A 27,699-nucleotide genomic window follows, 5' to 3' on the forward strand; every position below is an offset into this window, starting at 1 on the left:
CTGCAGAAAGCCGCCTGGACAACCTCGGGCTGGACGGTCTCGCCTCACCATGAAGCCCTGCACACCCAGCATAGAGCCCACAGGACCAAGAGTAACCGCCTGGCAAGATGCCCCCGGGCACTTTATTGTCGATCCTGATGATCGCAGCTAACAGCCGCCGGGCACCGACTTCAGTACCGGCGGGCTCGACGGTCGTCACGCATCATTAGCGTAATTAGCAACGATCTCCTGACGCGGCTACTGTCGGGACCCAATGTTTGCAGATGAGGCAAGCGAGCTCCGCTCAGCGGTCCCACAGCTCGGAGGTGGAAGGCCCAGGCTGGACTCAGATTCGTGTGATGGCGAGGCTCAAACTCACGCTTTCTGCTCTCCAGAGTGGAGGAAAGGACAAGGTGTCGGGGGGCAGTCTCCAGGGACCTTGACAAGGAGCCGGAGGGTCCTGGGTGGGGGTGGTCACCCTCTTGTCTCTCTCTGCCGTCTCCCAGTCGGTGATCTCACCGCGCACGACATGGCAAGCGGCTCAAGGAAACGTCTGGACAGATAGTCCCCTCAACAGATGTTCTCCATCCAAGGAGTGGTGCATCTCGCTTGGCTTACCTTCCTCTGTCGTACATTTCTGCATTGGTGAATTATCATCTTTATATTCAGAGGAAACAATAAAGCTATTTTCAGCTTGGGAACAAAACGAATCCAATGGTAAATAAAACCCCAAAGGCTGGTGCTGGGAAGGCCCGCACTGTGTTCCCAGTTGGCCGGCTTCCTCTGCCTGGCTTCGTCTACACCACAGGGCGTGGGGGTGTGCAGGCGGAGAAGGGAGGCGGGCAGGGAGTCTTCTGGAGTCCTGACGGCTATGCAGTCCCCCTCGGCTCTACAGATGCAGATAGTGAGGTCCAGAGAGGGTGAGCTCCCCGCCCTGGGGCACACAGCCTGGGGGTGCCAGGGAGCAGTTCCCCGAGATTGCTCCAGTGTTTTCTCAGCACTTGGGAACAGATGGCTCTAATTCCCACCCACGGAAGCCAAACATTTTCCCTGGTTACCCTGCTAATTTGCTCATAAGCCTCCTCTTGTAAACAGAGAGTACAAAGGCTCCCGCGAGCAGCGTGCCTGACGAGCAAATTCTGACTCCACGGGAAAGGCTTTAGGCGGAGCGCAGCAAGCCCCAGGTAAGGCCCAGGTGTGGCTCAGGTGTGGCCTCGGCCGGCCAGCCCATCACGAGCAGGGTACCAGCTCGAGGCGCAGCCAGGCACCGGGCTCCAGCCCTGGTTCTGCCCCTTCCGCCGAGGCTGGCGGGGGAAGCTTGGGCCAGCCTCTGGGGCTCCCTGCGTCCTCCTGTCATCTGCGAAATGGGCGTCAGATCAGTAGGACGTGAGACAGCATGTAGGGGCTCTGGGAACGGAGGTGTCTGTGAGAATCTGGTCACCTTCATCTGGTGACACTGGGCTGGCGTCACTCTGAACCACCCCCACCCCAACCCCCCACCCCCCGTCATGGACAATAGTCCACTCGCTCAGCCCCTTTCACTTTGGGAGCCCTCCTCCAGGCCCAGCCTTGCCCCGAGACCCAGAGAGCAGCTAACGCCTCAAGATTCTTAGCTGTGTGATGCTGGACAACTGGCTTCACCTCTCTGGGCCTTAGCCCCACCCGTAAACCAGGCTGTCGTTGCAGGAAGGATTGCATGATGCCTGATACCCAGTGAGTGCTCACCGAAGTCAGGGGAGGCTCCTTGGAGGAGGGGACGGTGGCCCAGAGCCTTTGCAGATGAACAGATATCTGGTGGGGTAGAGGGGAGTGTGCGATGACAGGTGGGCCCTCCAGGTAGAGGGAACTCCGTGGGTAAAGCTCGGGAAGGAGTCGCCTCCCTGTGGGGGAGGGGAAGCCACAGGAGACTGGGTGTGGCTGGGTGTCGGGGAGGGGGTGCAGGGGCTCGGTGGGCCAGGGAGCCAAAGGTTTGGACCTGGCGGGGAGGGAGGAGTCGGGGCTCGCAGCAGGCCGCAGGACCCCAAGCTTCCCCCACCGCCCCCTCACCCACAGCAGCCATAATAAAGAGCTCTTCCTGCTCAAAGCTCCAGGAGCCAGGCCAGGCAGCTTCTGCCATCCTGGCGGGCCTCCAGCGGCAGCGGCGGCCCTGGGAGCCTTTATCCCAGCCTGCTAGCCGGCCTGGGGTGTGCTGAGGGGTGGAGACCCGGGAGGCCACTTGCGGCTTGGGGGCCCCAGTCCCGGAAGGCTGGCCAGGGTGCCACGCCTTTGATCTCCAGGCCTGGGGTGTGGGGGTCCCGGGCGCGACATAAGCTACAGGACGGACAGGGGTGGCCAGGTGGGACGAGCCTCAGCCTGGCCTTGCCGTGTGACCGGAGCCTCCCCCCGTCCTAGCTTCCCCCCTGAGTCGCCACCGTGAGGATTTGAGCAGAGCCCGGCTCCTAGCAGGTGTCTCTACGTGTCCACCCCCCCGACTCCGTTCCCGCTCAGCACCACCCGGGTGTCTTTGCCCTCTTAGGAGAGAATTATGGGCTTTGCTTCTTTATTTGATTTGCCTTTTTTGCCCAGATGGCTGGGCCTCCTCTTCTCCGGAGTCTGACAGCGGTGTCCATGCTTGGAGACGGGGCAATATTCTGGGCTGACTCTGCGGCCTCGGGGTGACGCCAGCCAAGGGCCTTCTCCTCTCTGGGCCCCGGAGCCTGGGCAGCTCCAGGGGCCTTTCTGTCCGTGGTCAGAGATAGGTTTTGCCGCGTGGTCTCCGGGGCCTAAGGTGCCCCAATAATCCCGTGTCCCGGGGCCACTGTGAGCCCGAAATGCGGTGCATATGCGGCTGAGACCCACCATCCCACCACTCACCTGCCAGCTTCTTCATCTCTAAAAGGGGGCTCAGGGGCACCCCGGTCTGTGCAAGAATCAGAGGAGGTGAGGGGCGCCTGGGTGGCTCAGTTGGTTAAGCGGCTGCCTTCAGCTCAGGTCATGATCCCGGAGTCCCAAGATCGAGTCCCGCATCGGGCTCCCCGCTCAGCGAGGAGTCTGCTTCTCCCTCTGACCCTCCCCCCTCTCATGCTCTCTCTATCTCAGTCTCTCTCTCAAATAAATAAATAAAATCTTTAAAAAAAAAAAAAAAAAGAATCAGAGGAGGTGACATCGGTGAAGGCTGCTCCCTGCACCAGGGGGACACGGAGGAGCAGAGACCCCCGTCCCTCTGCGATCTGCTGAGCCCGGCCCTGCCCGGCGTGTTCGTGGACAGTGGCCCACACGGCCTCCCGCCCTCTGCCCTGGGGAGGCTCCCGCTCCCTCCCTGGCTGTGTCCTGAGCAGGCCCCACACTTCGCTCTCTGTCTGGCTCTCAGCTGCAAGTACCGGTTGATGGGAAGAGTCTAATGGGCTTTAAGTTAATAAGTTGGGACTAAATTAGGTTTGAGCTCCGTAGGAAGTGGATGGCGTAGCCGCCGTGGCCCAGAACAGCCCCGCTGAGTGGGGACGGGCAGGCAGGGGCACCGTGAGGCGCTCTTTATTCTTCTTTCTCCTCCAATATTTTATTATGAACATTTTCAACATAAAGAAGATCCAAAAGAATTGTGCGGTGAACACCCAGATGCGCTGTCTCCATTTGCTCTGTTAGCTTTCTAGGACAGCTGTCCGTCCCTCCATCCCCTCGCCAGCCACCAACCCATCTTGCTGTTTTTAATGCATTTCTAAGTCAGTGGCAGACATCAGTAAACTCCACCCCTAAACACGCTCATCATTAGCTAGAGGTCAATATTTGGTTTGGGTTTGGGGTTGTGTGTGTGTGTTTAGGCAGAATTTACCAACAGTGAAATGCACAAATCTAAAAGGGACACTTGCTGAGTTTTGACAGATGCACACACTGTGTAAGCCTGAGCTCCACCAAGATACAGAGCATCACTATCACCCCAGATAGTCCCCTATGCCCCCCGCGCTTCCCGAGGGGCATCACCATCTTCATTACCTGAGAGCCGTGTTGCCTCGTCTAGAACGTCCTATGAATGGATGTGTGCCCTTCTGTGTCCATGACGCCTTTTCACTCGGCACAGTGCTCTTGAGATGCCTCCTAGTTTTGGGGGTACCAGTCGTGTGACCCCTTTTATTGCTAAGAACTACACCATGGACTGGAAGGACCACAATCTAAGTACTCATCTCCTGCTGATGGATGCCTGGGCTGTTGCCAGGTTTTGCTGTAGACACAGCAAAATCTCAAAGGTGCCACTGTCCAGAGTAACAGACGTGGCTGAGAAATACTCCAGGCCATGCTCGAAACTCTCAGCCAGATGGAAAGGCTTCTAAGAATCTTAAAACTTGGACTCCCTCTGCTCGACTAGAGGGCTTCTAAAACTCTTAAGTGCCGTGTCCCATAGCCCCAAACAGAGAGAAGATGTCTCAAACTGATGTGTGTGTTCGGCTTTTACCCATTGGAGGGTGTTGTAATCTGATACACAGGAAGCCCACGAGGTTTTCAAAGGAATCATACTGACCTGGACTGAGTGGAGCTGAGCCAAACCCCCGCTGGTGGGGTCCGAGGCCAGCGAGCTGACCTGTCGCCCACTCACCCTATCAGCCATTCCCTAAGGGTGAGTGGGAGGAAACAGGTGGGAGAGATCACCTAACTCAGAACACCTTAGACTCTGGGTTCTAGCCCTGTGGGCACTGAGGAATCATGGGGGACAGTTAGCAGAAGAAGGACACCTCTTTAGAAAGCTCACTCTGCATAGGAAGTGGGTTGGAGGGTGGAGTGGTGAAAGCCAAGAGACCAAGGAGAAGGCCTTGGGAGCCATCCTACTGAAAGACGATTCTTTACAAAAATTTCTGGAACATCTGAGGCCATTTAGAACAGCACATGGAGGGGCACCTGGGTGGCTCAGCCTGTTAAGCGTCTGCCTTCAGCTTGGGTCATGATCTCAGGGTCCTGGGATGGAGCCCCGCATCGGGCTCCCTGCTCCGCGGGAAGCCTGCTTCTCCCTCTCCCACTCCCCCTGCTTGTGTTCCCTCTCTCGCTGTGTCTCTCTCTGTCAAATAAATTTAAAAATCTTAAAAAAAAAAAAAAAAAAAAGAACAGCACGTGGAATTTGGCAAGTGAGGACAGCAGGTGCCCTGGCCCCTGGCAGTGGCAGCCCCCCACTCCCTCGGTCCACGAGGCAGACCCCAGCACGGCCTCTCCCAGCACTGACCTGGCTTTGCCACAGGGCCCAGACGACAGGACAGGCGTGCCGCGGGCACCTCCCGCCCTCCCGCCCACAGCCTGTCACCTGCTCCTCTGATGGGGCCTTAATTGGCTGCATTTTTCATCCTGGCAGATGGCTGTCCTCCAAGGGAGGGTTGCTAACAGGGTCGGGAGGACAGACATCAATTAGCAGAGTGCGCGCTGCTATCAGTGAGGCCCAGGTGTCCCTGGCAGTGACACCAGGCCTGGCCCCGAGCCTCGCCCACCCTGGCACCCCTCAGGGAACCCTTTCCTGGCCCTGCACTCACTCCCAACAGAGGCACCATGAGTAACGGCAAACACACAGGATGCAGGGCCACAAGGCTCAGCATTGACCTACCGGCTAGGGACCTTTCTGGGCCTAGGTCTGCTCACACATAACCTGGGCAAGGATGCTAACAGTCCCATGTCCTAGGAGAGCTGGGAGATTTATTTGTTTTTTAAGATTTATTTATTTATTTGAGAGAGAGAGAGAAAGAACACACAGTGGGGAAGGGCAGAGGGAGAGAGAGAGAGAGAGAGAATCTTGGGCAGGCTCCATGACTGGCATGGAGCCCATTGTGGGGCTCAATTTCACAACCCTGAGATCAGGACCTGAACCGAAATCAAGAGTCAGACGCCTAACGAACTGAGCCTCCCAAGCATCACGGCCCCACTTCCTCCTTGACACCAAAGGTTCCTTCCTGCTCTGCAGAGCCCACAGCTGGATAGGCCCTGAGGAAGGCTCCTGACCTGGCCAGCTGAGGGGATGGCCCGCCCCTCAGCCCTGAGACCTCCTCAGATACACCCACCTCTTCTGCCACTGCCGGCCCCTTCAGCCCCCACAATACAGCCCTGAACTCCCACACACACAACCACAAGCCCCTGCTCAGATCCTTTGGACACTGGGCAACATCAATCACATGCCCAGACTTTGGCCCTAATCTAAACCCCAAAGGTTCTCCAGTTGTTCCAGACCGGGGGTCCTTCACCCCCAAGTCCTCCCATCATTTGGTGCCGTGAGGAGTCAGGGTGCAGAGAGCATGGGAACCAGGCAGATGAGGCAGATAAGATCTCTATCTCGTAAACATGTGTATCGCTTTCCATGAGAAACACGTACCCGGCAAAAAGCATTACAAATTGACCTGGGCTTATAGAAACAGTGGAGAAACAGAGAGGAACATTCAGGAACACTGTTCAATATTCTGCTACATTTCCTTCTAGTCACTCTCTACGTGGTGTGAGTATTCTGCGTGCGTAATTGTGTATCCTGCGTGTCCCACTTTAAAAATGTAAAGTGTAGGGGCACCTGCCTCTGTCAGTTAAGCATCTGACTCTTCATCTCAGCTCAGGTCTTGATCTCAGGGTTGTGAGTTCGAGCCTCATGTTGGGCTCCACACATGTTGAAGCTTATTTAACAAAACAAAACAAAACAAAACAAAATTCAAAGCTTACAAAAGGCTACAGAAAGTTAACTAACTTGAATTTAAATTAAAAAAAAAAAAGGCTACAGTAAAAATAATTGTCCCTTCTCTGACCCCAGCCCCACAGTCTCCTTTCTCCAAGGCAATCACTGTTACCTGCCAATGGTGCATCCTTCCAGAACAACCTGTGTGCAGGCAAGCACATCCATGTATGCTCTCCTTTGTAACACAATGGTTTCATACTCTACACACTGTATTAGTCAGGATCTCCAGAGAAACAGAACCAATAGGATATGTGTGTGTATGTGTGTGTGTATATATATATATACACATATATATGTATAAATATAAACACATATAAATCCATATATAAATATAAACACATATAAATCCATATGGATATATATGGATTTATTTTATGGAACTGGCTCACACAATTATGGAGACTGGCAAGTCCAAAATCTGCAGGGTGGGTCAGCATACTGGAGACCGAGGAAGCGCTGATGCTGTGGCTGAAGTCCAAAGGCTGTCTGCTGGCAGAATTCCTTCTTGTTCAGGGTTGATCAGCTTTCTGTTCTATTCAGGCCTTCAACTGATTGGGTGGGGCCCACCCACATTATGGTGGGCAATCTGCTTTACTCAAAGTCCTTGGATTTAAAGGTAAACCTCATCCAAAAACATCCTCACAGAAATATCCAGAATAATGTTTGCCCGATATCTGGGCACCATGGCCCAGCCAAGTTGATGCATAAAATTAGCCATCACACATATTTTTTTGAACCTTGCTTCTTTTTTTTTAACAACAATATATCTTGCAAATTGCTCTATATCAGTACAAATAGAACTGCATCATTCCTTTTAATGATTGCATAGTATACCATTGTATAGATACAGCTTTGAACAGATATGCCAGTGTAATGTATAAATTCTTAAAAATAGAATTAATGGAACAAATGATTTCTGCACTCTGATGTGCCAAATTCCTTTCTATCATAGAGGTTGTACAAATCTACACTCCCACCCCACCATGCGGGAGGGCCTCTTGTTCTCACCTTGCTACGACCTACTTCAAACTTTGGTTTTTGCCAAAATGCTAAGAGAAAAATAGCCTCTCAATATAGTTTTAATTTGAACTTTCTTATTAGGTGTAGAGTCGGGCAATTTTTCATATGTCGAAGCCACTGTGTTTTGGGTTTTGTTTTCTTTTGTAAATTGTCCGCTCATGTACTTTACCCATCTTTTCTATTGGTTGTTCGGTCTTTTCCATTTTGATTTGTAAGTGCTCTTTATATATTGAGGAAGTAATACCCATCATATGTGTTGTCATATGTGTTGCAAATATTTTCCCCACTTGGACATTTAGCTTTTTCATTTTTTCATAATGGGTTTTTCCATGCACAAGTTTTATGTTTTTAATGAAACAGTCAAACGTGGTAGTCTTTTCATTGATGGCTTCTGAATTTTGTGTCTTATGTAGAAAGAACATTCTTTCTATAAGATTATCAAAAGCAAAAATCTGGAGTTTTTTCTTGTTTTTGTTGGTGGTGGTAGTTTGGGCTTTAGCTTTGGTATAAGGCATGAGATAGGAATCCAATTTTACTTTATTTTATTTTGTTTTCAGATTGTCACCCCATGGTGCAAACACCTCTCACACAATAATCCATCTTTCTCCCATCAATACAACAAGCTACCTTTGACAGTGTGTGCATTTGGATTGACTTCTGGAACTGCCTTCCGTCCCCTTGATTGGTTCATCTCATGAAAGTCTAGCCCACATGGCTGTCAGTACAAGAGCTTTGTTTTAGGCTCAGTATCTAGCAAGTTTATCTCGACGCCTTCTCCTTCTTCTTCTTTAGTCTTTTCTGGGCTCATTCTTGCAAATCCATTTTCTCGTATGAATTACATGATCAGTTTATCTAATTCCAAAAGAAGGACATCTTGCTGTTATTTTTACTAAGATGATGTTAGATCAGAGGATTGATTTAGAGAAATGACATGTTGGTCACAATTTTTAGTTTTCCTGGGGAAGAACAGGGCATGACTTTACGTTTATTTATTTTCTTCTGGGTGCCTGGCAAAGGTTTCTCTTTCTTTCTTTTTTAAATGTCCTTTTACAAGTTTCTCGTATATTGGATGTTTCTAATTAAGATTATTCCAGGGATAGGGGACACCCAGGTGGCTCAGTTGATTAAACATCCAACTCTATTTTTTTTTAAAGCTTTTATTTATTTATTTGGGATAGAGAGAGCACAAGCCATGGGACAGAGTGAGAGGGAGAAGCAGGGTCCCCACTGAGCAGAGAGCTAGATACAGAGCCTGATCCCAGGACCCTGGGATCATGACCTGAGCCGAAGGCAGACGCTTAACAGACTGAGTGCGCCCCTAAGCATCCGACTCTTGATTTCAGCTTGGGTCATGATCTTGGGTTGTGAGATCAAGCCCCACATAGGGCTCTGCGCTTATTGAAGATTCTCCTTGAGAGTCTCCCTCTCCCTCTGCCCCCTGCCCACGCTCTCTCTCTTTCCCTCAAGTAAATAAATAAATAAATCTTTTCAAAAATACATTATTGCAGGGATTTTTATCTATTTGGTTGCCAATGTGAAAGAATCTTTTCTTTCATTTCCTTTTTCTGATTGTCTCTTGTGCCTCAGGTGGGAGAGCTGTGGAAATCTCTTAAAAGGTTTTCATTTGGGTCACTTGGATCTTCCAGCTATATAATCCTGTCACCTACAAATAACAATAATTCAACTTCTCTTTTCCGATTTCTAAATGTCTTATTTATTTCTCTTGTCGAGCAATATCAGCTAGGACTCCGAAGTGGGGGAGGGCAAAAGGGCAAATACCAGAGGTGAGAAATCTTACTTTTCGTGTTTAAAGAGATGTGCCTTTGACTTGCCATCCACATAAAAATGCACTAATTCCTATTTTGTTAGGGTTTGTGAATAATTAGGAATAGATGTTGGATTTTACCAAATGCCGGCCAAACGTGGTATTTTACCCATTTTAGTGTCCGTATCAGTGACCATGTTTTTTCTTTGACCTGTTCCTATGACACATGAAGTCAGTAACGTTCTTATCATCCCCGCGTGGGCCACGTTGTAGACCCTGCTAATCAGTGTGCTCCTGAATTTTGTTCGCTGCTATTTCTTTTTTTTTTTTAAGATTTTATTTATTTATTTGAGACAGAGAGAATGAGAGAGACAGAAAGCACATGAGAGCGGGGAGGGTCAGAGGGAGAAGCAGGCTCCCTGCCGAGCAGGGAGCCCGATGCGGGACTCGATCCCGGGACTCCAGGATCATGACCTGAGCCGAAGGCAGTCGCTCAACCAACTGAGCCACCCAGGCGCCCTGTTCGCTGCTATTTCATTGAGGATTTTATACTGCTAGTCATAGGTGAAACTGGCCTGTTGTTTTCTTAGAGAAATCTGCCAAGCTGAGAAAGCTCTTCTTTCTTTTTTCCCGTCTCTGGAAGAGTAAAGTTGCACACTGTGGCTCCTTCTTCTTTAAAACTTTGGTAAAATTCTGCAATTCTGTGAACCTGCCCAACCAAGCCTGGGGTTTTGAGCAGAGGGGTAATAGATCTTTAGCAGAATCCCCTAGTTCCTGTCTAGTAATTGTTCTATTTAGATTCCTTTCTCTTCTGAGAGCAGGTTGTCTGGCTCGTTTGTATTTTCCTAGAATATCATTTTATCCATCTTGTAAAAAATATTGTGGCCTAGATGCAAAGTGTCTTTTGTATTCCTGTTTCTGTGGCACTAAGCACTTGCCCCCTACCGGTTGCACGGTCTGGTGGTCCCTCAGAATCGTACATCCCGGGGGTGACTTAGGATTCCTCAGTGTGGTTACACAGACTTCCACTGGTTTCCCTGGGTTTTCCAAATATAACAATCACGTTGTCTGTCCCCCACCATGATGACTCTTCCTTACCCACTCTCCTAGGGTAATTGGGCTATATTTGCAATGCTTGGCTGTTACAATGCACATCTTCGTGTACAAAGTCTTTTCTGTATTTAGAATTATTTCCTTGGGCTAGATATTCTGAATCAAAGGGTAAGCATGTTTTTTAGGCCAATTTACTTTCCAGAAGGGTTGTTCAAATTTGTACTCCCACCATCAACCGAGGATTAAAAACCTAGGTCGGGTCATGCTTCTTCCTCCAGCTGAACCACTCCGGGGGCTCCCAGCCCTTCCCACTGCCAACAAGACCCCCCTCGGGCTGGTTTCTGCCCTGACCTCACCTCCCATCTCCCACCGGAAGGTTCTCCCTCCTCTGTTCCCGCTACACTGACCTTCTTTCTGTTCTTGAATATAATGAGTTTTTCTGGCTCCCGGCTTCGCCCTGGCTGTTCCCTGTGCCCCAAACACCCTTACCACAAACCGCCCCACAATGGGCTCCTTTCCGTCACTCCGTTCAGGTGTCACCTTCCCAGAATGGCCCTCCCTGACCACTAGGCAATGATGCCCACCCCATCCCCATGGTCACACACTATTCCACCATTCTGTCCTGTTGTCTTGCAGGCATTGGATGCTTCCTGAAATGGCTACTTGTTTGTTGCCAGTGTCCCCCATTAGACTGAGACCCCATGGGGGCAGAGACCCCAAAGTGTCTCCTGTAGGGAGAGCAGTGTCTCACACACACTGGATAATTTTTATTTACACCCAGGAGAGCTTGGTGTGTCTTCCTGCGTAGGCCCTTTCAAAGCTCCCGACCCAGGGGAAGCACAAGGCTCATTTACTTTAAGATCAATCACTTTGGGCCCCTGGGTGGCTCAGTCGGTCGAGCGTCTGCCTTCGGCTCAGGTCATGATCCCAGGGTCCTGGGATCGAGTCCTGCATCAGGATCCCTGCTCAGCGGAGGGTCTGCTTCTCCCTCACCCTCTGCCGCTCCTCTCTGCTTGTGTTCTCTCTCTCTCAAATAAATAAAATCTAAAAAATAAATAAATAAGATCAATCACTTTGATCAGCTGGCCATTTCCCCTGGTCCAAACAATACGAGACGAAGGGCAGGGGGTGAGTCCCACCCTGAGCTCACATCAGCACCCTTTCACTTGACTTCACTCAACGCAGCATAATTCAGCACCCAGTTCAGCCCACCCTTCAAACAAATGTTTGGCTTTTACTGTATGCCAGGCACTGCGCTGAGCACTGAGGATCCAGACAGAAATAAAGCAGGGCCTTACTCGCAGGGGGCTGCCAGTCTTTTAGAAGCGACGGGCAAGGCTTTGAGAAAAGGTGCCAACCACAGTTATGGGCTGACCAGTCCCTCCGGAGCTTACTGCTAGATGGCAGAGGTGGGTCTCACGGCAACAGGAGGAGCTAATCTGGTGAGAAGTGAGGGGAGGCATCCAGGCATGGGCCTGGCGGGTGCTTTGGCAGCCACCTCCTCTGATCCCATCCTGGTGGCTCGGTCCTGCATGAGGAGGGGGCTCGCCTGATTCCCACGGACACAGATTCCAGCCCTAGAGGGACCCAGGACATGTCTACTTCTCACCTGGGTCCTTTTCTCACCTTGTGGCAGGACCCCTTTCTCTGCATGGACACCCCCCTCCATCGCTGGCTCATGTCCTGTGCCAGGGCCCCAGGTGGGCTCCTCTCTGCAATGTCCCCCAAGCCTTCACACAACCTCTCTTAAAACCATGTTATAGAAGAATAAACTGAAGCTCAGACAGAAGTGTGGGAGCTGCAGCCCTCAGCCCTGAGAGAGGCTCCCATCTATTTGGGAGAAAACCGAGGCTCCCAAGCTGGGGGGAGGAGAGACTGGGCAGGGGCGGGGACCTTGCGAAGGAGCCCCACAGAGCTCGGCGTCAACCCCTAGACCTGGCTGGAATCCGCGCACCTCCCGGTCTCCAGCCCACGGACTCCTACTCATCCTTCAAAACTTTGAGTCTGGCCACCTGCGTGACCTGTCGCACCCACTAACCTGGGCACGGCAGGCCTGCCCCTCCCCAGAGGACCCAAGGCGGGAGGAGGGGGGCAGGGGGGTAGTGGGCCTGGGCACCCACGCGGGGAGGTGGGCATGGGGGGTGGCGGGCTAGATCAGACGCACGTCACCCCGGCGTTGGCTGGGCGCCACCACGCCCCTCCCCGGGGTGTCGGAGGCGACGACCTCAGCCTCGGCCCCGCCCCCGCCTCTGCGGACTCCCCGGGCTGGGGAGGGCGGGGCGGGGCTCCGCGCGGGGAGGGGGGCGGAGGGGGAGGGCGGGGCAGGCAGGCGGGGCTCTGCGCGGGGGGCGGGCCGGGGCGGAGCGCGGTGGCCCCCGCCGCGCCGGCCGCTGCTGCTGCGCCCCCCGGACACGCTCGCCCACCCGGGCCCGCCGAGGACGCCGGCTGCGCTGGGCCCGCAGCGCGGAGCGCGTGGCGCGGGCGCCCAGGGGTCCCGGCGCGGGGGCGGCGGGCGCGGGCTGGGCCGGGCGCGCCGAGGACCCCGGGGCCCGGCCGTGCAGAGGTAAGCGGTCACCGCGGAGGTGGCGGGCGGGGACAGGGACGGGGATGGGCTGGAGCGCGGAGACCTGTCGGAGCCTTTGTCTGCGGCGCGCGCGGCCCCACTCCGCGCTCCCTCCCCCTCCGCGCTGGCTCGGGGCAGCTGAGTCCAGGGGCGGAGGCACATGGCTCTGGGGACCCCGAATCTCCCACCCCACCCCAGCCCTGGGAAGAGGTCCAGCATCTGGACCGGGCCAGCCCCCCCACCATCAGCCCATCTGCGAGGACAGGACCCAGACCCGGGAGAGTGGCCAGTGGCCTCAGGCCATGCCCAGGTCAGGGAGCCACCTCCCTCCCTAGGCATGCCCAAAGGGTCCTTCCACCTGAAGTTCTTCCCTGGACCCCCTCTGCCCCATCTCACCTCATCCCCCAGCCAGCTCCCTCCTAACTCTTGGAAAAGCTGCTGTAAGAGGCAGGGCCTGTGTCCAGGGGTCACCTCGTGGTGGCCAGGGGAGTCTGTCGTTTGCCTAGGGGCACAGGCCTGGGAACCAACTTTGTTGCTGATAGAGCGGGGCAGGCGGAAGGAGCCTGGGGGATGCAGAGTGCTGCCAGCCCTGGGACCCCCAGAAACCAAGGCCAGGGAGGAAGGGGTGGCTCTGGGCTGTGGGAGCCGCCAGCCAGCGCCTGAGGCCAGTGCATCCACCTCTCCAACGGCAACTGCAGGAAGGGGGCGGCCGGGCACCTGAAACCCCCTTTTCTGTGGGCAGAACCAGCAGGGAGGAGTCGGGGCAATGTCTGGGCTCGGCTGTGGAGCAGTAGAGAACTCAGTAGGCCTAGGTACCGGGGGCCAGGGACATCCAGGGGTGTCCAGATGGCTGGGGCTTGTGGCCCACGATGAGTGTGAGGCCTGAAGACAACCAGCAGACTGGCTTTCCAAATGGAATTCAGGTTCCTCGTCCCCTCTGGGGGGACACACTGTAGAGGCAGAGCACAGCCCCGAAGGGGAGGGGTCAGCCTGGCCTTGGGAGCACATTCAGAAGCAGTGTCCACTCAGTCACGGTTGAAATGGGGGTGCCAGAGGCGCTCGATCCGGCTGGGACTCTGATGCCAAGCTGTGTGACCTCTGGCCTTGGCTATGTGTGCAAAGTGGGGGCCTGTGAGCCGGGCTTTCAGGATTGCTGGGGTCAGGAGCCCCCTCAGGCCCACAGCAGTGCCCAAAGCAGCGTCGTGTGTGACTTCTGAGCACCTCCTGTGTGCAGCCAGGCCTTCGGCCACCCAGCCACCCCCTCCCCCGATATGTGAAGTACTTTCTCACCCTCCTTGTCCACAACAGAGAGGGAGGGAAACTGAGGCCCAGGGGTGGCCCACTGAGGCGGTGACTGGTGATCTGTTGGCCAAAGACATGAACTGTGTCTTCTCTGCTACTCCCCAGGGGTGGACATTGAGGGGTGCTGGCAGGCTGGGGGGAGCCCGTGCACTCTTGGATTTTTTAAACTCATGTGTGTGTCCTTAGATTTTGACTAAAGAGGAACATGAGAGGAGGAGGAGTGGATTGGGGGACGATCTGAGGCTCCAGCTGTTGGTGTGGAGTCTGAGGGGTCTGGGGAGGAGCGAGTTGGCCTCGGCCGGGAGAGGTGGAGCGAGCCACCTCATGCACCCCCCAACTCTGCCACCAGTGAGGTCGTGCCGAGGGGCCTGGGGCCGCCACACGCGAAGCCAGAGCCCCCTGCCCACAGAAGGGCCCTGGAGCAGCACGTGGGGACAGTGGCGGGGCTGGCATTGTGGGTGGCACCTGCCTGCCTCACCGATGAGCCAGAGGGAGCAGTGGGGCCGCCTCCTGGCTCGATGCTGAGCACGTCCGCCTTCCGGGTGGCGCGGCCAGGCGTGGCCAGGGCACTGCGTCTTGGGAAGCTTTGCGGAAGACCGGTCAGGGGTTCGGGGTTCGGGCGTCCTCCAGGGCAGGGCTGGAGTGGATGGCAGGGAGGAGCGTTCCATTGTTGTAGACCACTGCTCTGCCCCTGGCCCCTTCCCCAGCCTTCCTGTCTGCCCCGGGGAGGCCGGGAGGGCGGGGCCCGGGGTCTCTGAGCCTCCTGTGTGGGATCCTGCCCCAGGCCACCGAGCAAGGCCACGGTCATCCAAACCAGGCCCAGCTCTGTCCTAAATCCCACCTGGGCCCCCCAGCTCCAGATGTGGCAGGAGGCCCAGGCTGGGGCACACTCAGGAAAGGCACTGAGCCTGCAGGGGGGTTACGCCTGCTTCCCAGCCCCCAGACAGAGAACCCCCAACCCTGTTCTCCATGCCTGTGGGAGGGGACTGGGGCGGCCTTGAAGCAGGACGGCTCCGGACTCCAAGGCCCCAGTAAAAACTCTGTGCAAAGTAGGAAAGATGGATACACGGGGCCAGCAGGAGGCGCTCGGTAACAGCGCATCAGGTCTGGAGGCTGGGAGCGGGTAAACTGAGGCAGGAGAGCGGGAGGAAATGAGACAAAGCATGAGCAGGCAGAGGTGGAGGGGCGGTGACAGGCCGGCCGCAGAGACGACTGGAGTAGTCCTGGGCACATGAGATCCCTCGGGAAATGGGCCTTCTCCTGGCCTCTTCCGTGGGCTCCCGCACAAGCTCATGGGTGGGTCTAGGTGCCACGCTCAGTGCCCGATGCTCTATGTCCTGCCTGTGTCTCAGATTCTCCGCGAGGAGCTGCAATGAGATAAATGAATAAAAATCGTTAGAAAAACAAATTGATGGGGCGCCTGACTGGCTCAGTTGCTGGAACGTGCAATCTCAGGGTTGTGAGCTCGAGCCCCATGCTGGGTGTACAGATTGCTTTAAAAAAATAAAATCTTAAAAAAAAAGGAAAGAAAAAAGAAAAATGGATAACCCTTTTAGGGGAAAAAAACAAGACTCCCCCCACCCCCACGCCACAGTGGGGGTATTTCTCCATCATGGATAAATTAGCTTCTTCCTTTCTTTTAAAGGTAAAGGTAGTAGACTTGAATTGAAGCAAGAGAAACTGAGGCAAGACCAAAGGAAGGACTTCCCGGCCTGGAAGGTGGTGGGCCCCAGAACGGAAGGCCATGGTGCTTCGGAGTGTCCCACGGGCCTGGGTTTGGGTCGGGACGGCCCCCCTTACTGTCTGTGAGATGGGGGGTGGGGGGAGTGGCACCCTCTAGGCTCGCGTGGCCTCCCCGCCAGTAAAGTGAGTGAGCTCAGGCGCCTCCTCCCAGAGGGAAATGGTGCATGGGACCCTGAGCGCAGTGCGGGCGTACACACCGTTCCCTAACGTCGGTTGCAAAGCCCCCGGGGCCGGGACAGTGGCCGGGGGGCCCCCCGCGCTCCCTCAGCCCGCCTCCTCTCCCCTCTCCGCAGCACGGCCTACCATGGGCTCCGTGGGCAGCCAGCGCCTCAAGGAGCCCATCACGGCGGGCACGCCGGACAGCAGCATGGTGATGAGCTTCAGCTTCGACGGCTGTCGGCTCGAGGAGGAAGCGGCGGGGACGGCTCAGGGCCAGGGCGGCGCAACCAGGGGAGTCCCAGGTTTCACGGACTCTGGTGAGTTGGCGGGGAGGACCCAGGTGCGTGTCTGGCCCCGAGCCGGGATGGGCCGTGGGAACCCTCGGGGAGCCTTGGGTGGTCCCCGAGCGCAGGGCGCTGCGTCCGTCAGGAGGGATCTGCCGTGGGGACGATCGAGCCGCTGTCTCAGGGACCTTTCGCTGATGCCATGTGTCCGGGCCGGGTCACGGAGCCTCATCTGGTCCACCGGGCGGGTGGGAGGGCGCCCGGGGAATCATGCGCTGCCCCGTAGAGCTTCCGTCTGGAGGTGACCTGTTGTCGCTTTGGTCACCTTCGCTGGCCTCCCTTCAGTGGAGATGGGCAAGTGCCTGAAGGGAGGACCGATGTGAGGTGCGAAGACTTGATTTTTGTCCTGGCTGTGTGACCTTGGACAAGGGCCTAAACCTCTCTTAGCCTCGGTCCCCTCACCTCGAGGAAATGGCCAGTTGCCTTTGCAACCAGACTTGCTGGGTAGAGGGCTGTGTGCGGGGCTGATGTTGGACAGGTTTGGGTTCAGCCCCATCCCTCTGCCAGCTTGGGGACCTTGGGCAAGTTACCATTGTCCGGGCTTTGGTTATGTCCTCTGTGAAAAGGGAACAGTCCAGGAGCCACACTCAATGTGGCTGCAGCAAAAGCCCCAAAACATGGCTTAGGGCTGTCTCTGCGCTCAGGAGGCCCCTGTGATAGTTCACTTTGGGGTGGCTGTAGTTTATGCTAGCACCACTCCAGGCTCAGAAGGAGGGGGGCTTATGCTCTGGTTCCGCCCCCTGTCTCTGCACATGGGAAGCAGAAGTCCTACTGGCCAAGCCCTGCCATGGGTTGCTCCCCCGTGCCTAGGCGGAGCCAGCTCTGGGCCCATCCCCAAGGTGCCAGGCATCCCCTGGCCAGGCATGGCACGAGATCGCGTGTAGCCCTGGCAGCCGTGGCCATAGAAGTGGATGGTGGCCATGGCAGTGGTGGTTTTAACTATAGTGGCCTTGGTGATGGTGGCTGGGTCACTCAGGGTTCAGCCAAGAAACAGAGCCCAGTAGGAGATAAGCTAGACAGATGGTAGACAGTGTTGTCGATATGATGCAGGTGTAGATATATATATATATATGTATGTATACACGCACACGCATATGGATTTATTTCAGAACATAACCAACTACAGTGGAACCTGGCTAAGGTGGTCTGAAGTCCATAAGGAAGTCTGAAGTCCTGCACCGTTTAGGGTCTCAGGTCTGGGAAGACCTAAATGTCTTGCCTGATTAGGTCAGGCCCATCCAGGGCAATTTCCTTTTGATTAACTTAGAGGCCACTGAGGAGGGACTTTAATCCACAAAATTCCTGCCAAGCAGCAGCTCAGTCAGTGTCTGATTGAACAACAACGGATTAGTTCAGCCTGCCAAGTGGACCCGTAAAACTGACCCATCACAGTCCACCCCTTGCCCGGCTTGGCTCCCAAACACAGCTCCATAACCACACTTAATCTCCAAATAAAGACACTGACAGAGTCATGCCACCCCTTTACAACCGAAAACACGCTGACGCTTTCCCCGGAAGATGCAAAGCCTGGCATGCCTCGGTCGCACCTCTCCTCTGACAGCCCATGATTTAAATCCTGAGATTTAACACAGGTGCATCCTCTGTTAGACGATGAGGTGATAAAGGGCACAAAACCCAAGCTTTGGGTTAATACGCATACACAAAAATATTCCTATTGAGGTAAGGGATAAATACCCACAAAAACGGGCCTTCCTCGGGTCTGAAGGGGTCACGTGGCCGTGGCTGGTGTTTATAACTCCCTTTCTCCACTGCCCAGTCCTCGCCTTTTGCCCTCAGCTACTCAGCTGGTCATGCTGCTTTGCCTGGTGGAGTGACCCAGACCTTCATTTCTAAAGGTTAAGATCGGATGGTTACCGTTTTCCGTTGACTTCAGCCCCAGGGAGTGGAAGTCGTAGGAGATGCCGTGAGGAGCCTCTTGCACTGCAGGGATACTCCTATTCTGTTCCATCCCTGATAAGCCCCTGGTAGTCAGGATGATCCGCCCCAGCCAGGACGGCCACCCTCTTCTCTGCCTGTTGATTCAGGAGGAGCCCAACGTGGCCAGTGGCCGGTCGATGGGACTGTCGTGTGTCCGGGTAGAAGCGTTTCTCCCTTGGGAACCTGGACCCTCCCTTCGGGCCAGTGGCCGCGTTGCTGGCGGGTCTCTAAAGGTCATAGGGGCTGGTCCCACGTCCACTCCCACGTCCACGTGCGCGCTCCCTGGACACAGGAGCGCTGACGGGGGAGCTCAGCGCCTTAGAGCATGGGCAGCCTCCCCAGCGTTTCGCCTCAGCTGTCTTCCAACGGCCATCCACGGTTCCGTGAAGCCAGCTGCCTGTGGCCGTGATGGCGATGGCCGTGGGTGGTTGCCATGACAGCTCTGGCCATGAAGCGGGGTGGTGGCGATGCCAGTGGATAGGCTGGCAGTGACCGTGGTGGTTGTGGGGATGGCGGTGCTACGCTAGACTCTGGTCCTGGCACAGTGGCCGTGGCTGCGAGGAGTCCGTCCCCCTCTTACCTGCTGCCTCTGGCTTCAGCGGTCGAGGAGCCAGTGACTGATGACCGCTACCACGCCATCTACTTCGCGATGCTGCTGGCCGGTGTGGGCTTCCTGCTCCCATACAACAGCTTCATCACCGACGTGGACTATCTGCACCACAAGTACCCAGGTGGGTCCCCCGCGGCCACGCCACCACCGCAGGCTGGCCGCCACCCTCCCGAACCCGCTCAGGGAGCCCGCGTTATTCAGCTGCAAGTCGCTGAGGGACTCGGGGCAGCCACGCCCCCTCTCTGGGTGGCAGCCGCTTTGGGGCGGGGTGAGGAAGCAGCGCCTGGCGGGGGTGGGTGCGGAGAGGGGGCTCCCCCCGAGCGCCTGCTGCCGGCCCCCCGCAGGGACCTCCATCGTGTTCGACATGAGCCTCACCTACATCCTGGTGGCGCTGGTGGCCGTGCTCCTGAACAACGCGCTGGTGGAGAGACTGAGCCTGCACACGAGGATCACCGCAGGTACGCTGCCCGCACACCTGGCCTGCCACTCACCTCCCCAGGTTCCCGGCGCCTCAGTCTCCCCATGTGTAGGATGGGCACACCTCCTAGGAACGTTACAGGGTTCAGTGAGCGAAAATAGGGTCAAGGCCTTTGTGCACCCCCACATTTTGTCCTGGGGCCCCGTCTGCTCTTCCTGTCCCCTTCCTCTTCGTGACGACATCCGGTTTCAAGGCCCAGCTCAAATGGTGCCTCCTCCAGGAAGCCTTCCAGGCACTTCCAAAGTGTCCCCGGCCCTCCCAGTATTAAGGAGAAAGGCAGACAGAGAGGGCACCTCTGACCGGGCTCTACAGGAAGGGTGGGACGAGGGGAGCCCCCGGCCCACTGCTCACTGCCCCCCTCTCTGGCCTCTCCCCTAGGCTACCTCTTGGCCTTGGGCCCCCTCCTCTTTATCAGCATCTGTGACGTCTGGCTACAGCTCTTCTCTCGTGACCAGGCTTACGCCATCAACCTGGCCGCTGTAGGCACCGTGGCCTTAGGCTGCACAGGTAGGAGCCTGAGCCGGGGCGCGGGCGGGGCTGGGGGGCTTGGCGCCGAGCCTCTGAGTGAGTACCCAGTGCGGGCCGTCCCACCCCAGTCCCGCCGCCTGCTGGGGGCGCCCCACACGGGGTGACGAGGGCTCGGTGCCAGGACGAGACGCATGCTCGCTCACCGTGAGCGCACACCCCCAGGGCCTCCTGCGTCCACTGGCACATCCTACACAAAAACGTGCCCGCACACCGCACCTGCACGCCACCCACACGCGCACACGGCACATCCACAGTGCCTTGCGCACCGAGCACCCACTGCATGCCATGTGGGCGTTGAGGCGGTCCCGTGGTCGTCCCACGCATGAACTGCGCTTCGAGGACCATCTGCCCACGCCACCGTGTTCCTCTTGGGCCGTGGCTTTCTAAGTTATCTTTTTAACTTTTTATTTTGAAACTATTTCAAACCTATAGAAAGCTTACAGGACTAGCTAGCGCAAGGAACTCCCATAGACCCTTCCAGTCGGCTCGCCGATGGCTGACATTTTGTCACGTAGGCTTTCTCTCTGTCCCCTGTATAGATACGTATATGTTTTGCCCCTGAATACGTATAAATATAAAATAGTCTGTGTTTTCACCTCAAACCATTTGGGTTCAAGGGTTTTCTAGAAAGGCAGGATGTTTTCTAGAAGGCAGGACGTTTCTTCTATCGCGGTGGTACGGCTGCCCGAGTCAGGAAGTATAACACCGCACGGCGCTGTTCTCTGTGACCCGTGTCCGCACTTCACCAGTCGCCTCGATAACATCCTTTATAGCGTTCTGTTCCTGACCCAGGATCCGATCCGGGATCACGCCCTGCGTCCACTGTCACGTCTTTAATCCCCTTTAGTCCCGCGTGGTCCTCAGCTTTCCTCTTCCATGGCAGCGACGTTTGGAAAGGACCAGGCCGGTTGCTTTGTACTTTTTCACACTCTTTTTGAGCGGAAAGAAAAACATGGCACGCCATGAGCCAGTGAACACATTTGCGTGAACGTGTGTGTTGATCCGTGAAATCAGGGCTCCAGGAAATAGTGTCCTCGGGTCTGTTTTGTTCTGTTCTATTTTGTTAAAAAGCAAATGTCGGGAAGGAGTAGGAGATCCTAGTTTTCCTAGTGTGACTGCCCCGGGGTGTCCATGTAGGCCACAGATTCGCCAACCTGCAGGGTCCGAGCCCAGGCATCTTTCCCGCCCTGGATCCTGCTGAATTTCTGCCCGTGTTGGTTAGGATGAGAGCAGGGAGGCTCTGGTAACCAGCTGGCCCAGAAATCTCAGTGGCTTCATAGAACTGAAACCACTATTTCTGGCTCTCGATGTGTGTCCAACACGAGGCCGGAGGCAATGCGCCACACTGTCGCTGGGAGCCAGGCCACAGCGGTCCCCATCTGTCACACGGGGCCCCTTCGGTCACTGCCGCTGGGGGAAACCCCAGAAGGCCATGGGGGCTTTTCTCCACCTCGGCCAGAAGTATGCATGTTGTTTCTGCTCATATTTCATTGGCCAGAACTAGTCACAGAGCGTGGCCCCTGGCACATGCTGTTTGGTGGGCAGGGTGGGTGGACCCAATCCCTCCGCCACCAGGCCAGGTGATGGTGGCATCTCACGGTCACTCCTCTGTCTCTCCCCCCAAGTGCAGCAATCCAGCTTCTATGGGTACACGGGGATGCTGCCCAAGAGATACACCCAGGGCGTGATGACCGGGGAGAGTGAGTATCTGCAGCCCCCCAGGAGGAACCCCCAGCGAGGGGCCATGCACTGGGCTGGGGACGGTGACCGCCGTGTCCCCCCACCTGGCAGGTGGGGGGCAGGGACTCCAGGCGGGAAGGGGACGGCTGTGATGTGTGCACATTTGTACAAGGGTGCAGAGCTTTGTGATGTGAGCAGCGGGGGTCTAGAGGGACTCAGAGTGCTCGTGTGCCTTTGCGCGCTGTGTGTCTGCCTGTGTGTGCGTGTGCGTGGGGGTGAGCCTGTCCAGACCTCGGGGCCCCAGACCCGCGCGCTAACCTCTGCCCGGCACCCCCACTTGGCTTCTCAGACTCACTTTCCCAAGCCCTCCTGTTCTGTCCACCTGCCCCTGCTCAGCGAATGGCACCCCAGACCTGAAGCTTACCCAGCACCCTTAGACTTGCCCTCCAGGCTGGTCCCAGCACTCCAGCCCAGGTCCAGGTCGCCGGCTCCCCTCTGGCCCTGCTGCCCCCGCCCACGTGTCAGGGCCCCTTTGAAGCACCTTCCTCCGCACGTTCTCAGTCTTCCTTCCGTGCCCGCATGGGCCGGGGTCCACAGTGCGGTCCAGGCGGAAGCTGGGCCCAGTTCTCGTCTTCGGGGTGTTCTGCTCCTCTACCGTGTGGGAGGTGGCCAGATGCCCCCAGGGCTCCAAGCCTCAGGTCTGCGGGGTTTGGTTCCAGGAAGGCCCGGGGCAGGCGGATCGCTCCTGTGTGTTCCATCAGGAGGTGAGCGAGGCGGCTGCGTGGGCTGAGTTGGGGTGGCTCAGGCAGCCAGGAGCCCCACACGCTGGGAGGAGCCCACAGTGGCCACGGCCCGCCTCTGCCAGACGCTGCCCAGGGGCTCACGGTCATACCCCCCCACACATCCTGTCTGACATGACCCCACCGCCCTCCCTCGTGATCTCTAGATCACACAGCCCCACACCCACGCCTCCTGTCAGCTCCCAGCACGTGGACCAGTTGCTCCTCCCGAGCCCCTGCCTGCCCCCCGATGCTGCGCATTTTGGGCCTTTTTCTGTGACTTGTTTGCAGTTCTCCCACCGAGCTCTGGGAAGGCAGGGCCTGTGTCCTCTCTGTTCCCACTGTGTCCCCAGGGCGGGATGGTGCGAGGCACACAGCAGGCGCTGTATAAATGCTCCTGGGGTGTGTGTATGAGCAGACAGCAGTGCCCGGGAAAGGTCGTCTGAGCGGGCACATTCTGTGAACAGCTCCCTGCATGTCTGGGGCTCGGCTCGGGCCTGGGCTGGGGCAGGGGCGGGGCTGGGGCGGGGAAGGGCTGGGGGTGCCGAGTGGGGGCTGGGGCCCAGGCCCAGCACGGCACCCTCCCCACTCCAGGCACGGCGGGCGTGATGGTGTCCCTGAGCCGCATCCTCACCAAGCTGCTGCTGCCGGACGAGCGGGCCAGCACGCTCATCTTCTTCCTGGTGTCCGCGGGCCTGGAGCTGCTCTGCTTCCTGCTGCACCTGCTGGTGCGGCGCAGCCGTTTCGTGCTCTCGCACACCACGCGGCCCCGCGACAGCCGTCCGGGCTGCAGGGCCGGCTACCGTGTGCACCACGACGTCGCCGCGGGCGACATCCACTTTGTGAGTCTGCCGCGCGCTGCCCCTGCCGGGTCCCGGCCCGGCTCCTCCGGCCGTGGCCTCCGTCACGCTGTGCTCTGGGGCTCCTTCCCGCGGGCCCCCTTCCACCTGTGGACCCAGGCTCTTAACTCCGCGCGCCTGCGGCCTGAGGCCCTGCGGGCCGGCCAGAGCCGTCCTGGGGGGCGGGGCGCCCTCTGGTGGCAGCAGGGCTGCACGGCCCCGGAGGGACAGCGTGGCGGCGGGTGCGGCGGCCCCTGGAGCCTGAGGGATGACCCCGGGGCGCCGGGCGGGAGGAGCCCCCTGCGCCCCCCGGTGTCCTCAGCAGCGAAGTCCTCCCAGAGGGGCCGCCCAGGGACCTGCCGTGTCACAGTGCTGGGACAAGGCCTGCAGTGGGGACAGGGCCCCTCAGTGGTCAGGGAGGTTCCCCAAGCAGCGGCCTCTGGGCGGAAACCTGACCCGAGTGGACGGGAGATGTGAAGGGTCCAGGGAAAAGCAAGTGCAAAGGCTCGGGGGCTGGAGGGAGCTCTGTGTTTGAGGGGCCGTGGGGGATGGGAGGCCGGGCAGGGAGCCGGGAGGGCCCCTCCCCACCCACACCCGACCGCCCCGTCCTCCCTCCAGGAGCACCAAGGCCCAGGCCTGGCCGACGGCGGGTCCCCGAAGGACAGCCCGGCCCACGAGGTGACCGGCGGCGGGGGCGCCTACACGCGCTTTGATGTGCCTCAGCCGAGAGTGACGCGGAGCTGGCCCTCCTTCAGAGGTGGGGGCGGGGGATGCGGCGGGCAGGGCGGTCCTCTGGGCATTGCGGGTGGCACCCCTGCCCCGGGGGCCCGCGCGGGCGCTGACCCCTGAGCCCTGGCCCTCCGCCCACAGCCCTGTTGCTGCACCGCTATGCCGTGGCCCGCGCCATCTGGGCCGACATGCTCTCCATCGCCGTGACCTACTTCATCACACTGTGCCTGTTCCCGGGTCTCGAGTCCGAGGTCCGCCACTGCGTCCTGGGCGAGTGGCTGCCCATCCTCATCATGGCCGTGTTCAACCTCTCCGACTTCGTGGGCAAGGCAGGCCTGCAGCCCCTCCCGGCCCCTGGGGGAAGAGGGGGCACCGTGGGGGCGGGCCCTTCGGGAGCCCTGGGGAGGGGCGTGGGGAGGGGCAGGCCCTGAGCTGAGGACACCAGCGGGGAGGGGGGCAGCCGAGCCACGGCGCCATCCCCCCGCGGGCGGCCCCAGCGACCCTGCAGGGCGGCTCCCAACTGTGGGCCGTTCCCACAGGGCCGGCGCCAGCATCCTCCTCGTGTCTGTGCCCTGGAGCTAACAGGCCTCTGGGGCAGGTCTCCATAGACAGCACAGGGGGTACTCCCAGGGAGCAGGCACCTCAAAGGGGCCAGAAGGACGTGGGCAGAGTGCCCTGGGCTACAAGCGCAGGGTCAGGAGTTCCGGCTGGAGTACGATCCAGGCTGCCGTCTCTGGGGCAGGCCTGACATGGGCCTTCTTCAGGTGAACGAAGAATGTGAGGCTCAGAGAGGGAAAGCCCTCTGCCCGAGGTCACACAGCAGAGCGGTCTGAGAAACAAGTCTGGTTCACGAGGGAGCAAGGCTTAGTTAGTGGGCTCGACCCCTAATCCTGCTACTTCCTGCTTCGAGAACTGTTGCAGGTGAACCTGACCCTCGCAGCCTCGAGGGCCTCATTTCTCAAGCAGGGTCAGGAGCCCATCCTGGGAGGGTGTGGTAAGGATTGAACGGGGGGGGGGGCCCGTGCCGTGTTCAGATGGACGCCAGGCACGCAGCAAGGACCGTGTGTTGCTGTCACAGGGATTTGGTGGATGTACTGGTCAAGGCTGACAAAGGACAGGGACACACCCGGAGCTGGGAGCGTCTGGGGACAGGGGGCTGCAGTAGGGACTGGAGGGGCAGTGGGCTCGGGAGAGACGGGGAGCCAACGCGCCCGGCTCCCCACAGATCCTGGCGGCTCTCCCCATGGACTGGCGGGGCACCCACCTGCTGGCCTGCTCCTGCCTGCGCGTGGTCTTCATCCCCCTCTTCATCCTGTGCGTCTACCCCAGTGGAACGCCCGCCCTGCGCCACCCGGCCTGGCCCTGCGTCTTCTCTCTGCTCATGGGCATCAGCAACGGCTACTTCGGCAGCGTGCCCATGATCCTGGCGGCGGGCAAAGTGAGCCCCAAGCAACGCGAGCTGGCAGGTAAGGCCCAGAGGCCCACAAAAGCCACTGCCACGTAGCCAACAGGTGCGTCTGGGTTGCAGAGTCAAGTCAGCCTCAGGGAGCTCACAGGGGCGGCACGTTCCCTTATTCCCTCATGCATCCCACAACTGCTCGGTGAGCCCCGACTGCGTGCCAGGCCCTGTTCTAGGCGCCAGGGACATGGGGCAATGGTCCCTGCGCTTGTGGGGTCGTGTAGCGCATTGAGTGGTGGTAAGTATGACGGAGAAAAACCAAGCAGAGAAATGGGATGGGGTCGTCGGGATGGGGAGTTTGCAGTGTAAACGGGACAGTCTGGGAAGGCCTCCCCGAGGAGGTGACTTCTAGCAGAGACCTAGAGGAAGTGGTGAGGGAGCCAGCCCGGGGGCAATGCAAAGGAATAGCCCTCGCGAAAGCCCACGGCAGAGCCTGCGGTGGGGGGGGCGGGTGCCAGGGTAGGGGTGGGAGGCCCGAGGAGGGGCAGGACCCGAATGTTTGTTTGATGGTAGAGCCCACAGGGCCGGCGGGTGGATTGAGAGACCGGGTGTGAGACAGGGATCGGGGGTCGAGAAGGAGTCCCCGGGTTGGGGCTGTCCCAAGATCGCTGTCCACTGAGATGGGAGGGGGGTTGGGGGATGGGGCCCTGGAGTGTGTTCTGGGCACAGCGGTTCAAGAAGCCCTTAGACGTCCCGGATTGTCCATGACAAGGAAGCACGTGGAGAGGGGGGGCTGGAGACAGAGAAGCAGGCAAGGCCCGGGGCACCCCATGAGTTCACCGCGGGCGTAACGGTCCCTAGATGGCCGCCTCCCTGGGGGGCGGGCCGTGGTCACTGCTCCATGCCCGAAGAGCCGCGGCGGGGACTCCGGCCCGGTGTCAATGCCGCCAGGGTGGTCCTCTGAGCGCCCCCCGCTGCCTTGCCCTGCCCTGCCTGCCGCCTCAGGTCCAGTGTCGCCCGCAGGGAACACCATGACCGTGTCCTACATGACGGGGCTGACGCTGGGCTCCGCCGTGGCCTACTGCACCTACAGCCTCACCCGGGACGCCCCCAGCAGCTGTTTCCACACCTCCACCAACTCCTCCTTCCCCGCTGGCCTCTGAACCAGGCCCGGGCACCCCCCTGCCCCCCGAGGCCCGAGGCCCCCCCCCGCCCCTGCCTGCAGTGCCTGTGGGGCCCCGGCCGCCTCCTCGTGCCAGTCACGCCCCCCGTCACTCTGGCCCCGGGGTTCTGCTGAGCCGTCGGCCACCCGGGGCTGCCCAGCACTGTGCTCCCCGTTCTGTCCCGTGCCTGCCCTTCACCCCCTGTGTGCGGTGGCCCCCAGGGTCACAGCCCTCCCCGGCCAGGAGAGGACCACCCCCATCCGTGGCCCCCGACCCCAGCCCTCCTCCACCAGGGAGCCCTCCTCAAGGACATAAGAGGTCCTCAAGGAGCGAGCCTCTCCCCTCCCCCGGTTCTTAAACACTGATTCTCCCAAACAAATGCACTTGCCACGAAGGAACCGTAGCCCGGGGTCTGAATGGCCTCAGACCGTGGTCTACGACCATAGCTTCGGCACCGGCCTGGGTGCCCCCACCCCACACCGAGACCCCCCCAAGTACCCAGGCACCCACCTGACACCACAGGCCTGGGGGTCTGCACCTGCCCGGGGACCCCTGTCCACGTCTCTGGCTCCTCCATCTGTCTGTGATACCACAAGGGGACACACCCTAGCTGAAGTCACCGCTTGACTGAGACCTTGATCCTCATCCATTGAGGCCCAAGGAGGGACGGGAGTCCCTGCGAGGAGGGAGGGGTGCAGGGTCCCTCCCCAGCCGGGACCCTCGAACTGAGGGGATTCTGCAGCATCTTGCCAAAGACAGGCTTTTCCAGGGGGAGGACAGCCTGCCCTGCCACACCCATGGCACACCCGTGACCACCCCGCCCCTCCGTGTCCTGTCCCCCCCCCCGTCTGTCCACTAATTGTACCGCACTGGCCATTAAAAGATGAAGGCAGAGAACTGCCCAGCTGCTGCCTCCAAGTCGCGTCTGTGTGGGTGGGGGCTGCCCCCGCCACCTCGCTCCCTG

At 58.2% G+C, this 27,699-nt stretch overlaps 1 protein-coding gene across 5 annotated transcripts; it reads left to right on the top strand.

The window, feature by feature from the left end:
• The first annotated feature begins 802 nt into the window (after positions 1 to 802).
• Positions 803 to 27,640, top strand: SLC29A4 (solute carrier family 29 member 4). Of its 5 annotated transcripts, XM_034988298.1 has the most exons (13): positions 803 to 899; positions 1,075 to 1,163; positions 16,383 to 16,565; positions 19,130 to 19,261; positions 19,485 to 19,598; positions 19,997 to 20,125; positions 21,772 to 21,846; positions 22,546 to 22,590; positions 23,200 to 23,447; positions 24,063 to 24,201; positions 24,315 to 24,502; positions 25,399 to 25,639; positions 26,596 to 27,640. In XM_034988298.1, exons 3-13 carry the CDS (start codon positions 16,394 to 16,396, stop codon positions 26,733 to 26,735), a joined length of 1,623 nt encoding a protein of 540 aa, XP_034844189.1. In that variant the 5' UTR covers positions 803 to 899; positions 1,075 to 1,163; positions 16,383 to 16,393; the 3' UTR covers positions 26,736 to 27,640. The 5 variants fall into 5 exon arrangements, with proteins under 5 accessions (XP_034844189.1, XP_034844190.1, XP_034844191.1 ...); XM_034988299.1 differs by having other exon boundaries at positions 895 to 1,163; XM_034988300.1 differs by lacking the exons at positions 803 to 899; positions 1,075 to 1,163 and adding an exon at positions 12,994 to 13,044.
• The last annotated feature ends 59 nt before the right edge of the window (positions 27,641 to 27,699 follow it).

This window comes from Mirounga leonina, unplaced genomic scaffold (assembly GCF_011800145.1).
Source record: "Mirounga leonina isolate KUSES-001 unplaced genomic scaffold, KU_Mleo_1.0 Mir_454, whole genome shotgun sequence".
NCBI lineage: Eukaryota > Metazoa > Chordata > Mammalia > Carnivora > Phocidae > Mirounga > Mirounga leonina.

Excerpts from the sequence above, each read along its gene's own strand:
- SLC29A4 (XM_034988298.1), top strand. The coding sequence starts at position 16,394 with ATGGGCTCCGTGGGCAGCCAGCGCCTCAAGGAGCCCATCACGGCGGGC. Across the intron at positions 19,262-19,484 it reads TCTGCACCACAAGTACCCAG|GGACCTCCATCGTGTTCGAC; the intron begins GTGGGTCCCCCG and ends GGCCCCCCGCAG. Across the intron at positions 19,599-19,996 it reads GCACACGAGGATCACCGCAG|GCTACCTCTTGGCCTTGGGC; the intron begins GTACGCTGCCCG and ends CCTCTCCCCTAG.